The 17,348-nt window shown below is 37.2% G+C and overlaps 1 protein-coding gene across 1 annotated transcript in view; it reads right to left on the reverse strand.

The window, feature by feature from the left end:
- DLGAP1 (DLG associated protein 1) overlaps positions 1-17,348 on the reverse strand; it is a 114,582-nt gene that overhangs the window by 42,923 nt on the left and 54,311 nt on the right. The window contains exon 4 of the mRNA XM_058176305.1: positions 11,562-11,802. Within this exon, the coding sequence (XP_058032288.1) occupies positions 11,562-11,802 (241 nt within the window). The remainder of the gene's footprint in view (positions 1-11,561; positions 11,803-17,348) is intronic.

Raw genomic sequence — 17,348 nt, forward strand, 5'->3', positions numbered from 1 at the left:
ATTATAGCCACAAATTTTCATGCCATTTTCTTTATCCAGGAATAGCCATCTCTGCTGTTCTCTATATTGTTTAGACTGTAACCTGCATGTTTTCAGCATAATTCCCAACCACTAGCAATCTTTGGATATTTGAGAGATATAATTCATTCTAAATGATCTCTTTGGGAGCACTGTAAGTGTAGCTTCAAAGATCTCCTTATATGCACAGGATTCCACAAGTAGCAGGAAAAAATTACAAAGGTAGAGTGAGTAGGGTTCACTATTCAGAATGCTGAATAGTGAACCAAGATTTGTTTCTCAATATTTTTATTTTATTTTATTTATTTATGTGGTCAAGTACATATTAGATAATAAATGTAAGTATAAGCATGAATTGAATACATAAAGTGAATACAATTAAAGGGAACATCAGGACAGGAACGGTAGACATGCTGGTGCTCTTATACATGCCCCTTACAGACCTCTTAGGAATGGGGTGAAGTCAACAGTAGACAGTCTTAGGTTAAAGTTTTGTGGGTTTTGGGATGAAACCACAGAGTCTGGTAGTGCATTCCAGGCATTAACAACTCTGTTACTGAAGTCATATTTTCTGCAATCGAGTTTGGAGCGGTTCACTTTAAATTTGTATCTATTGTGTGCTCATGTATTGTTGTGATTGAAGCTGAAGTAGTCATTGACAGGTAGGACATTGTAGCAGATGATTTTATGAGCTATGCTTAGGTCATATCAAAGGTGGTATGACCTAAGCATATATAACATATATATTTTTTTGAGAAAGATTTTGGATATTTAAGTCCTGCTTTTCATTATCATCATACAGTCTATTAGAGGGAAAAGACAGGGTTCTGTCTGAACAATCCATGCCTTGGGATAGTGTTTAAGGTAGAAGAAATAGTTCAAAGCCTTCCAATATTTCAACTCAAACAAAATTCACATGGAATCCTAATAAGACTTATTGTCATGCTAAAATGATAGTTGCAGAGTTACAAAATATCTGTTAGAATTTAAAGTTGTCAACATTTCTCCACAAAGATGATTAAAAATCTTTAATTTGCATTTGACTCCAAAATAAATAAATTCAATAAATCCTGTGAAGTTCAAAACGCTTCTGCTAAAGTCTTCAAAAGAACAATATCTCCCTCTAGTGTTTAACTACAATTTTAAGTTTATTATTTTATAGACATTGAAAATGCTATGATATCTGGATGCCATTTCACTCGTTAATTCAGAAACCAGGTCATTTTATTTAAATCCACAAGTACTCCTAATAGTAATAGAACATTGATTGACGAAGTCACTAAAAACTTAACAGCACACTCAACAGCCTAGAAAATGATTAAGATTCCTAAAAAGAACTACTATATTCAATTTACAGGACTCCAGCCATCTCTCATTAAATGACAGCAAATGGATTAAGCCAATGGCTTATTAAGAATTGACTGTCACTCCTTCATCCTCTATTCAATTTTATTGTCTAAAAAGAGAGCATAAAACTAAAGAAAGAAAAATATCACATTAAATACACACACCTAAAAAAAATATCCTGATACTGAAAGGAATCTTCTAACTGAGGAAATGGCACAACTAGCACACAAGATGAATCTGTGCAAAGGTCCTCCTGGCTACAGCTGCTGTCTGCGCTTTGAGTTGTGCACCAGTCTTGACTAGGGAGGTGCAGCCCTATCCAAGACCAAAGATGATGACATCCCCAGCTCAAGGGTCCCAAACAGCCACAGCTACTCAGCCTTTTTAGTATTAAGCCAAAGTTTGTTTGGCCCTGTCCAGGCAGCTTCCAGACAGGGGTCAATACACTAACAGCTTCACCTGTGCGTTTCAGGCTAGAGATATAAAGTTGGGTATCATCAACACACTGATAATACCACACCCTGAACTGGTGGATAACCTCACCAATGGTTTCATGTCGATTTTGAACAGGAGCAAGAAGGGCATCGAACCATGAAGCACCCGACACATGAGGGACCCAGACACAATTTGAGACACAAGACACAATGACCCAGACACAATGGGGTGAGGTCAATTTCACAAATTGACCTCACCCCATTCCTAAGAGGTCTGTAAGGGGCGTGCATAAGAGCACAAACGTGCCTATCATTCCTGTCCTATTGTTTCCTTTCGTTATATCCAATTAATATAGTTATTACATACTCATACTCATATATATGCTTATATATTGTATAATTATTTCATGCTTATGCTTATATATACCGTGTGACAAAATAAATAAATAAAATAAAATAAATAAATAAACAATTTCTTTTCCCCTGTCAGCACTGACAGTAACTGGCCACTGAGGAAGGAGTTGAACCACTGGAGCACAATGCCTCCCACTCATGACTCCTGCAGTCAGTCCAGAAGGATACTATGGTTAATACTATTGAAAGCCACTGAGAAAACAAGGAGCACTAGGAAGGATGCACCCCATTCCAACTCTGCCAGAAGTCATCAGTGGGTATGAACAATACTGTCTCTTTACTGTATCCTGGCCTGAAGACAGACTGAAATGGATCCAAATAATCCTTTTCCTCCAAGATCTTCTATAGATGTCATCCAACCACCTTTTCCACAACATTTGCCACTTATTGGAAATTGGCCAATAAATTTCCAGCAGGGAAAGGTCCAGGAATAACTACCTCTCAAGGCTAGAAAACCCTCTCTATCAAAGAGTTCAATATTGCCATGTGAATCCATTCCATGATAATCTCCCAGGCTGTTTAATAACCCAGGAGGGGTCAGTTGGCAGGTCTAACAACCTAACAACCATGGCATAATTTTTGTCTGCCATGTCCTTGTACAGGACAGAATCAAACTCAGTCCAGATAACATTGCAAGATTGTTCCCTGAGCAACTCTTTTAGGACTTGCTCAGTTAATCTAAGCAACTTTGTCTGCCAGATAGCATAAATATTCCTCACCATTACCTGGAGATGATCCTCTGGTCTAAGCCCAACCAATTGGTTAGTCTAAACAAGGCTGTTTGGTGGCTATTAGATTAGAATTAAATTAGAATTCTTTATTGGCCAAGTGTGATTGGACACACAAGGAATTTGTCTTGGTGCATATGCTCTCAGTGTACATAAAAGAAAAGATATATTCATCAAGAATCATAAGGTACAACACTTAATGATAGTCATAGGGAACAATAAGCAATCAAATCATATTAGGAAACAGTCAATATAAATCGTAAGGATACCAGCAACAAGGTTACAGTCATACAGTCGTAAGTGGGAGGAGATGGGTGATAGGAACGATGAGAAGATTAATAGTAGTGCAGACTTAGTAAATAGTTTGACAGTGTTGAGGAAATTATTTGTTTAGCACAGTGATGGCGTTTGGAAAAAACCTGTTCTTGTGTTTAGTTGTTCTGGCGTGCAGTGCTCTATAGCGTTGGTTTGAGGGTAAGAGTTGAAACAGTTTGTGTCCAGGATGCGAGGGGTCTGTAAATATTTTCACAGCCCTCTTTTTGACTCGTGCAGTATACAGGTCCTCAATGGAAAGCAGGATGGTACTAATTGTTTTTTCTGCAGTTCTAACTGATATTGATAGATGAAATAAGGTAGGAGAAATGGCAACATTTTGCCATCCTTATCCCCATGATATAGGCTAAAATTTGGGCTCTTATTTGTGTTCTGTCAGATTCATTCTTTATATTTTTACAGTGGTGCATTAGACATTGCTTCTGGCATTTCATCTTTCAGAGTTTTAGGAAAACTAAGGAGTACCCTGAGATTGGCACACAGTCTGCATAGAAGCAATCCAATCCAGAACCTCCTTCACATGTAGTTTATTGGGACAGGAAATTCATCATTAAGTGATTTGATCATAAGTTGAAAAACTATGTGACAGCACTGCTTAGCAATGACAGTTCTGGAAATGCTGGTTGCCCTAATGTTGGAAATAGCATAGAACCTCTCAGTGTAATATACACATTTGCTAAATTGTTAACAATAATAAACTGTCATTTAAATATCTTACTGAATAATTTTTTAGTGTCCAGTCATATTTGTGAATAATTTGAAGGACAACCCTAAAATTGGAAATGCTGTTTAATTGGGATTGTTAACCCTAACTTCAAAGAAAAGTTTTGCATATTGACGAATAAATTGAAAACAATTACAAAATGCAATAGTCTTAGTGTATAGCTGTAATGAAAGTCAAGATAGGTCACATTTGCTTGAAAAAATTACCACACCAGACCCCTAAACAAGTTGGATAAAGAGGAAATTAATTGGGTGACCTGCCTAGATTGCCTAATGTTAAAGTCAGGATGGTAAAATAAGAACATAGACATGGACAAAGGAAATGCAAGCACTAAAGAAATGTACCTGCAGGGGGGCAAAAGGGATTTTGAAAAGTGGGATTTGATAATTTTTATTCACCAACAAAAAACCAATTTAAATAAAAAGTAACTGGAACTAAGCGTCAGCTGGGTATTCAAAGTCATATGGAAATTGCTAAACTGACCCAATCTTTGCATCTGTTTTTATTATAGAAAATATAGAGCAAGTAGTTATATCAAAACCAATACTTTTGGGAAAAGGCACCAAAAAATTAAGTCAATAGTCTTCGATGATCCACCAAAATTTGTAAAGGATCTTTAAACTGGCCTCTGTATTAGGAAATTGCTAAGAGGCAAATTAAATTTCAGCCTTCAGATATTCATTTTCAAATGTTTGAATAGTACTATAATTATACAGCTCCCGCAGTTTACAGGAAATTACAGGGCAGCTAACTTGATTCAGGTAAATTGGAGAAAAGAAACGGTTAAAAATACTTATCAATCATATGGATATAAAAGGGCAAATCCTGCTAATAAGAATCAATATAGTTTCTTAAATGGTGCAGCCTGATTTGCTAAGCTATTGGAGTTATTTGATAATTGCCAATAAGCAGTGAAATAAAGCAGATCTAATTTATTGAGAGTTTCAATAATGCTTGTGGCAACTGTAAAAATGATTTCTGTACTGAACACTGATGATTTTCAGCATCAGACAAATATGCAGCTTAATACTAGGAAAATATGATCAAGGACAGACTGCAAAAGTGTGCCAATATTATAATATATATTTCCAAATTACTAATTAGTCTTAAATGCTGCTATGATTTTGATTGATCATAAGGCATGATCCATGAAACTACATTAACTGCATTAAAACTAGCTTTAGGTTATTCAGATAAGTGAGTTTTGCCCCATTTTATGACCTTTCTTGCCACAATTGTTAAATGAATCACTGCAATTGTTAAATTAAAACACGGTTGATAAGTGAATCTGGCCTCCCCATTGACTTTGCTTGTCAGTACGTTGCAAATAGCAAATAGCAAAGAACAATAGAACTGGTAGCTGCAGATTGACATGTGTCTCTAGTGTTCGGGTATGGCTGGCGGAAAATTATCATCAAATATAATTTTGGAAAAAGTATTAAATATGTGGTATATTGTTACATCCAGCACGCCAAAAGTCAAGAGAGTTGCAAGCCCATGGAACAGAGCATTAAGTGGTAGAATGCATTTTTACTTTTCCAGAGAAGTTTCCATATGGATGAGAGATGCTTTTATGTGTACTAAAGTAAGAAGTAGCTAAATGGAAATAATAACATAAGTTGCATGTAATCACTGATTGTTGTCCATTGTAAAGAAATATGAAAATCAAATGTATTAAAAAAAGGAAGACATGCAATCTGACTTGGATAAACAGTTTTAAAAAAGCAAAGCGAGCTATTCTACTGACCCACAACAGTAAAAACAAATGCAGAATCCACAATATTCAGTAATTTACAAGAAGCTGTAAGAACAACTATTGCCTAATCAAATCACCACTGAGAAAACTCAAAAAGAACCACAAGGCCTAGGTGCTTATTTGAAGAGGTCCATCGCATTTCAATTCTTCAATTTATATCAAAACTAGTGCTAGCATTTCTTGGTTTTGAAATATGATTCCCCCCCACTACATGCAAATTGTATGCACAAAAAGTATGTGGGCTATTTATAATGAGTATAATTATTCATTAAGGCTTTTTGTATAGGGAAAAGGCTAACACTTTTAAGACTGATTCAAAAGAAAAGTGAAAATTTACTTGTCAAAAGAATTTTCATGGTTCAATTCTGCCAGTCTTTTTGTGCAGTTCAAGACATGATTTGTTCCTTGGGTTCATTATATAATTTCTTCAAATTAGAATTTTTTAAAAGTGTTTTTGCTGAATTTTAGGTTTAATGCCATTACATTGTGCTCATGATAGATAATTTCTGAAGTTTGTGAGACTGGCTTATTAATATCCTCATTATGCAATAAATCCTAGTGTGGGAAGATTCACTAATCAAGATACAACCTTCTAATATTTATGTTATTTTGATTAGGAGAACACACACAGATCTTTTCTTAGCTTCTGCGTGTACCTGAATGCATACAAATGGAGTTTCTAATCAATATATTCTCAGGACAATTATGTATCTTAATGATGCAGGTATTTAATGATGCAGGTATGAGCCATGATAATGCAATGGTTAGAATGCAGTACTGCAGGCTACTTCTGCTGACTGCTGGCTGCCTGCAGTTTGGCAATTCGAATCTTACAGGCTTGAGGTTTACTCAACCTTCCATCCTGAGATCGGTAAAATGAGGATCCAGATTGTTCTGAGATTGGTAAAATAAGGAACCAGATTGTTTGGGGCAATATGCTCTCTGTAAACTGTTTAGAGAGAGCTGTAAAGCACAGTGCTATTGCTATTGCTATTTCAGATAGGTTTGGAAAAAATACATATTGTTATGTCATGTTATGTTTCAACAAAAATCAGGCTATTTATTATTTTAGTGGAGTCTTTTTGCTAAAGTAATTAGTAGAATTAATGTTAATTAATGAAAAGAAATATAAAAATAAGTATTAATAAAATAACCACAATAACAACAACAACAAAAAATCTGGAAAATTATGGTATATGCAAAATAATATCCTATTAAAAAGCTTCCTTGCTAATGTAAAGGCACAACATTAACTAATCCACAACAAATCAAAAGTTGAAAGACAAAATACATAGCATCACTGCTGAAAATCAGCTGGTATGATAATTATTTTAGCCAAGCCTGGAATATTTCTAGTATCTTGATAGTTCAAATACTGGGGATATAATTAAGAAGACCACAGTATCTTTAACACACATATTTCTTCAGAATCATAGTAATGGGAGTTCAAAACGCAATAATAATTAGTTTAGTTTAGTTTAGTTTATTCAAATTTGTATACCGCCCTATCTCCCTAGGGACTCAGGGCGGTTCACAGGCAGTTAAAATACATATAAATACAAGATAAAATGTCCGTTAAAAAACTTATTAAATATAGCCCGATAATTAAAACAATATATATAAAACCCATTTAAAATCTAAATTTAAAAAATTTAAAAAACCTAATCCAGCCCTGCGCAGACAAATAGATACGTTTTAAGCTCGCGGAAGGTTCGGAGGTCCGGAAGTTGACGAAGTCCTGGGGGGAGTTCGTTCCAGAGGGTGGGAGCCCCCACAGAGAAGGCCCTTCCCCTGGGTGTCGCCAGACGGCACTGCCTAGCCGACGGCACCCTGAGGAGTCCCTCTCTGTGAGAGCGCACGGGTCGGTGAGAGGTATTTGGTAGCAGCAGGCGGTCCCATAGATAACCCGGCCCAATGCCATGGAGCGCTTTAAAGATAATTACCAGCACCTTGAAGCGCACCCGGAAAGCCACAGGCAGCCAGTGCAGTCTGCGCAGGAGAGGTGTCACGTGGGTGCCACGAGGGGCTCCCTCTATCACCCGCGCAGCCGCATTCTGAACTAACTGTAGCCTCCGTATGCCCTTCAAGGGGAGCCCCATGTAGAGAGCATTGCAGTAATCCAGACGAGAGGTCACGAGGGCGTGAGTGACCGTGCATAGGGCATCCCGATCTAGAAAGGGGCGCAACTGGCAAACCAGGCGAACCTGGTAAAAAGCTCTCCTGGAGACGGCCGTCAAATGATCTTCCAAAGACAGACAAAGATAGGACTGTTCTGTATTTTTATAATGTTATAATAGGAATAGAAGAAATTTTTAAAATGTAAATTATGTAGATGATCCAAGGGAAGAAAATTCACATCAGTATGACTGAAACTTTTTAAAACATTTACCAAGATACCCAAGGTGTATTTTCCATCAAGGTCATGAGGACATATCAACAATACATGCTTACTGTTTAACGATGTGTTTTTATCCTTCAAGACTATCTTCACTTGTAACTTTGTCAGAATCCTGCCTAGGATGTCTATGGAGGCATTTGCATTCTTGATTTAGGTGACCTTGAAACACAGATAAACCCCAAGTGGCCTCAATGGCTCTCAGAGAGAGAGCCAAGGACCAATGTAAAGAAATACAATCCTTCCTTTCCCTGTCCATCCTGTCAGAACCTATCCCCCCATCCCCCCATCATACACTCAACTGTTACTACCTAACCTTCCATCCCCCCACCCACACCATTCAGTCTCAACTGTCAATAACTATCCTTACACACACACACACACACACACACATACACACACACACACATACACACACATCCCACCCAGGTACAACTGATGAAGCTTCTTGAATGAGAAGCAAAAATCCTTCTTCTTCCTCAAAAAACTGTCCAGTTGCCTTTTGGGGAAAAAAAACCAAGCATCTTTGAGACATCTGCCTAGAAGTGCTATACAATATTATGATTTCTTTCAGGAAGCTATATTGGTAATGGACTTTGATTAGGCTAAACTGGTAGTAAGATGATACTTCTTACAGTGCTATTGACTGTAATGAACATAACTCAACTCTCATCTCTTTTACACACATGCATACACACTGCTCCCTGTTTCTGCCTTTTCTCCCCCATTGTACACTCATGCCCAAGTGCTGTCCTAAGCCTTGTCAGCTTCTTCTGTTCCTTTCATTTTCCTTCCATTCCTGCCTAGAGTTTTGATGCATTGATTTGCCTCCCCATCTCTTTTTTTTGCACTCTTTCTCTTCCACACCCTCTCAGAGAAGATGGAAGCTTCAACATTTTGCAACAGTTGGAAGTATTTATTTATTTTTAATGATTTTATTTGTCAATCATATATAACAGGTAAAAATATAAACATAATTTGGATACATGAAAAGAGTAAGTAAAGAAGGAATATTAGGACAGAGATGGTAGGCACGCGGGTGCACTTATGCACGCCCCTTACAGACCTTTAGGAATGGGATGAGGTCAACAGTAGACAGTTTAAACTTAAAGTTTTGGGGGTTTGGGGAAGAAACTACAGAGTCAGGTAGTGATTCAAGCATTGACCACTCTGTTGCTGAAGTCATATTTTCTGCAATCAAGTTCGGAGCGGTTTACCTTGAGTTTGTATCTATTATTTGCTCATGTATTGTTGCGGTTGAAGCTGAAGTAGTCATTGACAGGTAGGACATTGTGGTAGATAAGTTTATGTACTATGCTTAGATCAGATTGATGTCTGAGTAGTTCTAAGTTGTCTAAGCCCAAAATTTGGAGTCTGGTGGCATAAGGTATTTTATTGCAAGCAGAGAAGTGAAGGACACTTCTTGTGAAATAGTACTTTACAAGCTGTCAAGCACTCCTTCTGGGCTTGCTTCTCAACAAAGCAATAGCAAAGCTAGATATACAAATGCAAATTTTTAAAAGTATAAGTGCAAAGAAAAGTCTGGTGTGATGTTGTTACCATCTACACCATTACAAAAGTTGTCTTTACAACATTTTGTTCAGCAACTATTCAAAATTATGACAACCCTAAACAAGAGGGAGTTATGACCAGTCTGCAAAATTTAGCTGTCACAATATCCCATAATCAAGTGATTGCAATCCAGGCACTCAAACATCCACCTCATGATTCTGATATTGCTCTAAGCAGTGGTCACATGACTGCCATTTGTAACCTTCCCTGCCAGTCTCTCACAAACAAAATCAATGGGGAACAGGGAAAGTTGCAAGTTGCTTTGATATATCACTCCTGCTGATTTTTCTATCAACAAGACCCACTTCAGACTAGAAGATCCTAGGGATCTTGTACTCTACAGCATGTATTCACCTGCCTGCACTGTATAGTGGAGTCTAGGTCTCTAGGACAACACACTGTGGCCAACTTGCCATGGCCAACTCATTGAGGGACAACTCACCATGGGACAAGAGTTACACTAATATCTAAGAACTGGTGGATTAGAGTCATTTTTTAAAAGATGCCAAAGGAAGGACAAAATGAAACGTGAATGACAAAAATTTAAATAATTTTTAAATTATTTTAAATAATTAAATTGAATTATTGAATTGTCCTGCAATGAGTTGTCCCACAATAAGTTGGCCATAGTGAGTTGTCCCACGGTGAATTATGGTATTTTTTGGAGTATAAACATTCTGGATTATAAAACGCACCTACCTTTTTTGGGGAGGAAAACAAGAAAAAAAAATCTGCCTCTGCCTCCCAGCAATTTGCCTCCTTGCAGCAAACAGCAAACAGCCTGTTTCATTTTCATTTTTAGCACAGCCTGATTAGCACAAGAAAAAAAAATCTGCCTCTGCCTGCCAGCAATTCGCCTCCTTGCAGCAAACAGCAGAGGCTGCAAATGGGGTGTGCAGTCAGGAGGCTGCTCCAACTGACAATCAGCTGCTTGTGCTAATCAGGCTCTGCTGAAACTGAAATGGCTGTTTGTTGTTTGCTGCAAGGAGGCAAATTGCTGGGAGGCAGATGCCAAAGGATGAGGGTTGGTGAGTAGGCAGGGCTACATTCGGCATATAAGACACACCCAAATTTTTATCCTCTTTTAGAGGGGGGGAAAGCATGTTTTATCCTCTGAAAAATACAGTAGCTGTGGTGAGCTGGCCATGACAAGTTGGCTGCAGCGAGGTAACTGTGGCGAGGTGGCCTATTCTGGCACAATGTGTGCCCATCTGCAGCACTCATCCCTGCTTTGTCTGTAGTGCATACCTGCCCATAGCACATTGTCACCCACAGCTCTCCTTGGTCTGCCTGAGGTCCTACCCAGCTCAGCTGCATTCCCTAGCATCCACATGCAACCCTTGCTGGCCATCTGTGCTTCCCAATACTCAACTGCCACAGCCCCTCCCCAAAAAACTCCCATTCCTTGCCTGGGACTTCCATCTCTTTCTGTTTAACACAAAATGGTCCTGGTGTTATCACAGCAGCTAGAACTGCTGTCACTAAGCCATATGGTCATGTGACATGCTAAATTTATGACTATCACTTAGCAACAGCAATCTGTCCCAATTGCTGTCATAAATCAAGAACTACACACATTATCAATAAAAAAAACACTAATCTGCTGAGCATAAGCAGTTACAGAGTGTTCTGACTACGTGCAATTATTAGCAACAACCCACAAAGGGAAGACAGACAATACAAAGTTTTAAGGGATATCTTAGGAAAATGATACAAATGACCGTGCAGGATATGAAGGGTCATTGAATTCAGAGGACTGAGCAATCAAACATCCATTTAGGTTAAGCAATCCTTTTAACATTCAACGTTATGACTAGAGAGCAATCCAAGGATGACTCACCAGTGCTGCTTTGGATGGTCCTCACAGTAGTGGTTGTGCGAGGTGGAGATGAGGATCTCAAAGACAGACATTCATCATCTTGGGAACAGCCTTTTTCGATTGCTCTGACATAACTGTGGCTCCTCATGCGGAAACACCCAGGCATTGGCAGATCCAGGGCTTCTACTGCCTGAGACTCTAGTTCGCTGAATACAGACTCACAGACTGATTCAAACTGACCGTTTACTTCCATCTCACTCACCTGCAGGCAAAAAAAGCACACTGCTTAATTGTATCCAATTATAGCCACTAGAAAGTGCAATTTGTAGTATTATAGCAGGAAGAAGAGGGATCAAACTTTGATTTTCCCATTGTAAAGTATCATAAAGTAGAGTAAAAGGTATACAAGCCATTTCCTTTTGGGTTTGTAAGTTTTTAAAGTATAGAAAGATATAAGTAAAATATTTTCATGTTCCATTACAAATAAAGATAAAGGTTCCCCTCGCACATATGTGCTAGTCATTCCCGATTCTAGGGGGCGGTGCTCATCTCCATTTTAAAGCCGAAGAGCCAGCGCTGTCCAAAGACGTCTCCGTGGTCATGTGACCAGCGTGACTCAACACTAAAGGCGCACAGAACACTGTTACCTTCCCACCAAAGGTGGTACCTATTTTTCTACTTGCATTTTTTACATGCTTTTGAACTGCTAGTTTGGCAGAAGCTGGGACAAGGAACAGGAGGTCACCCCATTACGTGGCACTAGGGATTCGAACTGCCAAACTGCCGGCCTGTGGATTGACAAGCTCAATGTCTCTTACCCACTAAGCCATTACAAATAGAAATCTTTTTATTTTTCAGTTGTCTACAGCATGGTGCAAACTGCCTGTATTAATTACAAAATTAGCAGTGAAAGACATGAATCCTTAAATATGCCAAATGTTTTAATCAAATGCCTTAAATGTATTTGATGCCAAAAAATCTACCTGGATTTGAAACATTTTATCTAAGGGGATGGGAATCAATAAAATAAATGCAATTAAAGTGTAAATTGATGTACGGAATGCGTGATTACAAACTAGTAAACAGTAGACAAGAAAGTGACAAAATATTGATGACAAATTACTAATGGAGTTCAATATATTTAAGGTGAACATTTACAGGTGGTCCTTGACTTACAACCATTCATTCAACAGTTACAATGCGCAGTTACAATGATACTGAACAAATAATGGCTATGACTGGTCCTTGGAGTTCTGGTTGTCTCAGACATTTCTGAGGCCCTGTGATTGCCATCAGAGTGCTTGGCAATGTGTTTCCAATTATGACTGGTTGCCAAGCGTCTAATGACTATATGATCACCATTTGCAATTTTCCATGCTGACTTCCCCTTAAAGTCAAAGATAAAAAAAATCACTGGGATAAATCTTGCCCATCCATGCATCTTCTCCTAGGTCCTTTGTGCTTGCGTTGACCACTTGTGAATCCGTATACCCTCCCCAATCTGCACAGTATCTCCCATTCCCATGCATTCTCCCTGAATCTACAAAGTGCCTTTTGCTTCCCAATCTATGTGTGACCTCTTGAGAGTTGCATACCCTGCCTAACCTGTGCAATGAATCTTGTATGTTCTTTTGTACCCTCCCTGTGCCACACCTCTCACACATCTTCACTGACCCATGTATCACCTCTCATGCATCCTTCTTGACCCACACAATCCTTCTCCCTCCACAACTCATTCTACACCTGTCATACATCATTCTCAACCCATAGGGCCACTTTCACGTGCCCCCTTATGTACCCTCTACATCCTATGTCTCTCATGCACCCTCACTGACCCTCCTTCAGAGCCTTGCCCACCCTCTCATTTTCTTCTTAACTTAGCAGCAGCCTCTTAGCCTGCCTAGGAGCATAGGACTTTGAAACTTCCGGTCAGCTTCTCTGCTGACTTTGGTTGTGGGATGCTGGCAGGAAGTTGTATTGTTTAATGACTGTAGGATTCAGTTAATAACGGACACAAGAACTGCAGGGATTGCCATTGCTAAGCGATGAAGGTGCAGTTTACAACCACATCGCTTAGCAACAGAAATTCCAGTCCCAATTGCTGTTGTTAGTTTAGAACTATCTAGATGTCAATCACTCACAAAGTCTTCCACAATGGCTTTTGACTATTCTCATGACATGTATTATGCAATATATAGATTTTTATTATATTTTTGGTATTCTTTGAAAGATCTTCATGCTGAAGATGTACCCAGATCTTTCATTCTCTGTAGACTGTTTTTTTTCAGGGTAAAATTCCAATGCAAACAAGGCAATTAACAATGGCAACAATATTTAAGAGAAAATAAAATACTTTGACCAATGTAGGCCAGCTGTTGAGAATAATTATGGTACATCTCTTTACGGCTTTTCTCTTTGATTTTTATAGACTTCGCTATAAGCACTGGTAGTAGTCTCTGTAGGGTCTCTGCACAGAAAAAATGCAAATGTTGGAAAATCATTACTAACATAATGTTTCCTACTTGTCCAAAAACTTGCAGGAAAATTAGGTGCAGAATATGTTGCTTACAAAGATTTTCTTTAAATTCTAAATGATAAAATTCTGAACATGCTGCTAAGATCCAGCAGTGAACCTCTTAAACACTAAGTAAATTATATGCTGCAAGTTGCTACTAATGACATAAAAGCCTATGAAGCAATTGAGCTTCAAATCTAAAATAGGACTGACAGATCAGTTATATTCAAAGACGAAATGGAAGCCAACCATGTAACAAGCTATTATGTCACAGTAGCCTGTTAACTTCACTATCCATCCTAAAAACTCAACAGCTTTGCTTGTGGCTTAGTGAGAAAACTATTTGTATGAATATAGAAGAATCCTTGGGGTTCTCTTCATGTGGATTTTTTAAAAAAAAGATTCCTTAATATAAGTTTCTTTCTTTTCAAATGCTTTATGTCAGAATTTCAAATGCCTGCCTACCACTCCAATGGTGGGTGTACTAGTAGAACTAGAAATAAAGTCATCATCATGTTGCCATCTTGCCTAGATACAGAAAGGAACTTCTTGATTTATGGCATACTGTCCAAAATGTACACTACAAAAACATTTGTGATTGAATAACGGCTGAATAATGATTGAATAATGTTAGAATGGGTGGAATACAAAAATATCTACAGCCCTGTTTGGTGACCACCGTAATATATGGAAGATTGCAACTTTGAATTTAAGAGAAGAAAATGATACAGAATTTGATTTGAAAAAAAGGAAAGGAGAATCAATTAAAATATTGTATGTTTATTTCACTAACATAAAAAGGGGAACAATGCAATATACCTAAATGAAGAAAAGTCTTGAGTTTTGTAGATTAAAGCTGATTAATACATGCAAAGAAATTAAGATGTAAGTTTGATTAAGAAAGAAAGGGGTAGAAATTATATTACAAAGTATGAATTAATGCCATCTACAGTAGGCTGTGTGGTATGCATGAAAAGAGGAATCTGTAAATTGGAGTCCCTTGAATGTTTTGCTCTAGTGAATGGTGATAATGGAAAAAGCAAAGATAAACAACTAAAAATTGTGCAATAATTCTGAATGTTTAAGAGCCATAGGGGGAAAATATTCTGTTAGGTGACATAATTGGATGACTGGAAGACAAGACAAGAGGGAATGCTAAAAATAACTGAGCTATTTAGAGTCTAAGAATGAATGAGAATGATGATTGGTGTGTTTAGAAAAAAGTCTATTTCAAATACAAAAGCACTATCAGGCTCAGTTCATGCATATACATGTCAAAGGAATGGATATGAATCTTAAAAGCGTGACTGATTTAATTCTTTATGATGAAAATCTGATACAATTATTAAAGAATATAATGGTGGTGCAAGATGATGAATGCAGGAAAAACTGTTTTTCCGGAGGTGTCATGTGGATCTTGGGGAAAAATGGATTATGAAAAAAAGAAAACAAAGTTAAAAAAAACTAGAGTGAAAATAGAACTGCAGCAGGAACAAATGATTAGAAAGTGAATGTAAGGAAAGAGAAAGTGAAAGATGCATGAAAACAAGCAAAAATAATTACTGTATGTTAAAGATGTCACACAAGGGAGTGGAGTTATACTAATGGAAAGTACGTAAAGTACTGGACAAAGAAAATCATATGGAATATATGGGATATAGATGTATATCTAGCTATACACATATGAGTATGAATTGTATAAATACATCAGGAAAAATTACATTCCTCCTTGCCACAAAAACAACATTAATGAGTGCTGGTTCAGATTGAATAATTTGGTTGGGATTAGATTTAGAATAGTTTTCTAACCAACTAAGAACTCATTAAGGGATCTGCATTACTTGCAGAGACATCCACGGGGGACTTAATAAGAAGTGGGTGACAAAAGAATTGTCTTACCATTGCACCACAAGCTCTATCCACTTTATATATGCATTATGATGTTGTATACCTATGAAAAATGTGGTATTTGTAGTGTGGCAGGTGATACTGTTTGTTCATTTTCACAAAGGTTTTGAATCCTGCAGATACCTCAAATTTTGGTATATATATATGAGCCATCTATATTTCTCTACCCAGGCAACATCTGAAATAAATGGATTCAATATTTCATTTCTAAGGCACACTGAAAGCATAGATCTGTATGCTTAATGTTATGCCTACATTAATTGGCTTTCGTGTGCAGGAATGTTTATGAAAAAATGTTAATTTAACAAATAATATATACAATATATGAATAATTAAGGGTGTGTTATTATGTGTAATAACATAATTGTATAATAACTTATACATAATTATATAATTATATTTATAATTATATAATTATTATATATAATATATATAATATATTATATATATATATTATATAATATATTAATTATATATATTAATTATATATATTACATATATAAAATATATAATATATTAATTATATAATATATTAATTATATATTAATTATAATTATATATTATATAATTATGTGTAATAGCTGTTATGTAACAGTGTTCCGTGCACCTTTGGCGTTGAGTCATGCCGGCCACATGACCACGGAGACGTCTTCGGACAGCGCTGGCTCTTCGGCTTTGTAACGGAGATGAGCACCGGCCCCTAGAGTCGGCAACGACTAGCACGTATGTGCGAGGGGAACCTTTACCTTTACCTTTATTATGTGTAAACCTATGATCTTATATTTCATGGATCAATGATGCCTACCAATCATGTGCCAAAGATTAGATATGAATTATAAACACAATTAAAAAAACAAGTTGGTCAAAAGCTAAACAAATGGACAGAGGATCTGAAGACACTTCCTATCAGGATGCCTCCTGGTTTATGGCCAGATACAAAATTTTTGGCTTGGGGACTCTATGCATCCCACCAGGATCTACTTTTAATATCTCCCAAAGTGGGAGAGGACCAAATGTGTACCTTTTTTAATTGGGAAGGAGCTTAAAAGGTCCCAGTGAGCAAGTGAAACCTTGAATATATATTTAGCTCTTAATATTCCTTCTTTGTCCCAGCCCTTGATGTACCATACAAAAGTGGTACATTCCTTAAGTGGGTGGAAGTTGCTTGGTGGTCACTCTGCCCTTATCACAATATTTTTCCCAAGTACTGTATAGTAATTTATATTTTCTGATATATGAGGAAAATCAAAAATCCATATTCAGAAGGAATATTTGTGTATGGTACCAACCGCCAATTTTATAAGTACCATTTTGAGATTCTTGAACATGTCAATGATTATTCAGTAATATTACTGAATAATAGGAATTGATATTTACATAGCTAA

This window comes from Ahaetulla prasina, chromosome 3, assembly GCF_028640845.1.
Source record: "Ahaetulla prasina isolate Xishuangbanna chromosome 3, ASM2864084v1, whole genome shotgun sequence".
NCBI lineage: Eukaryota > Metazoa > Chordata > Lepidosauria > Squamata > Colubridae > Ahaetulla > Ahaetulla prasina.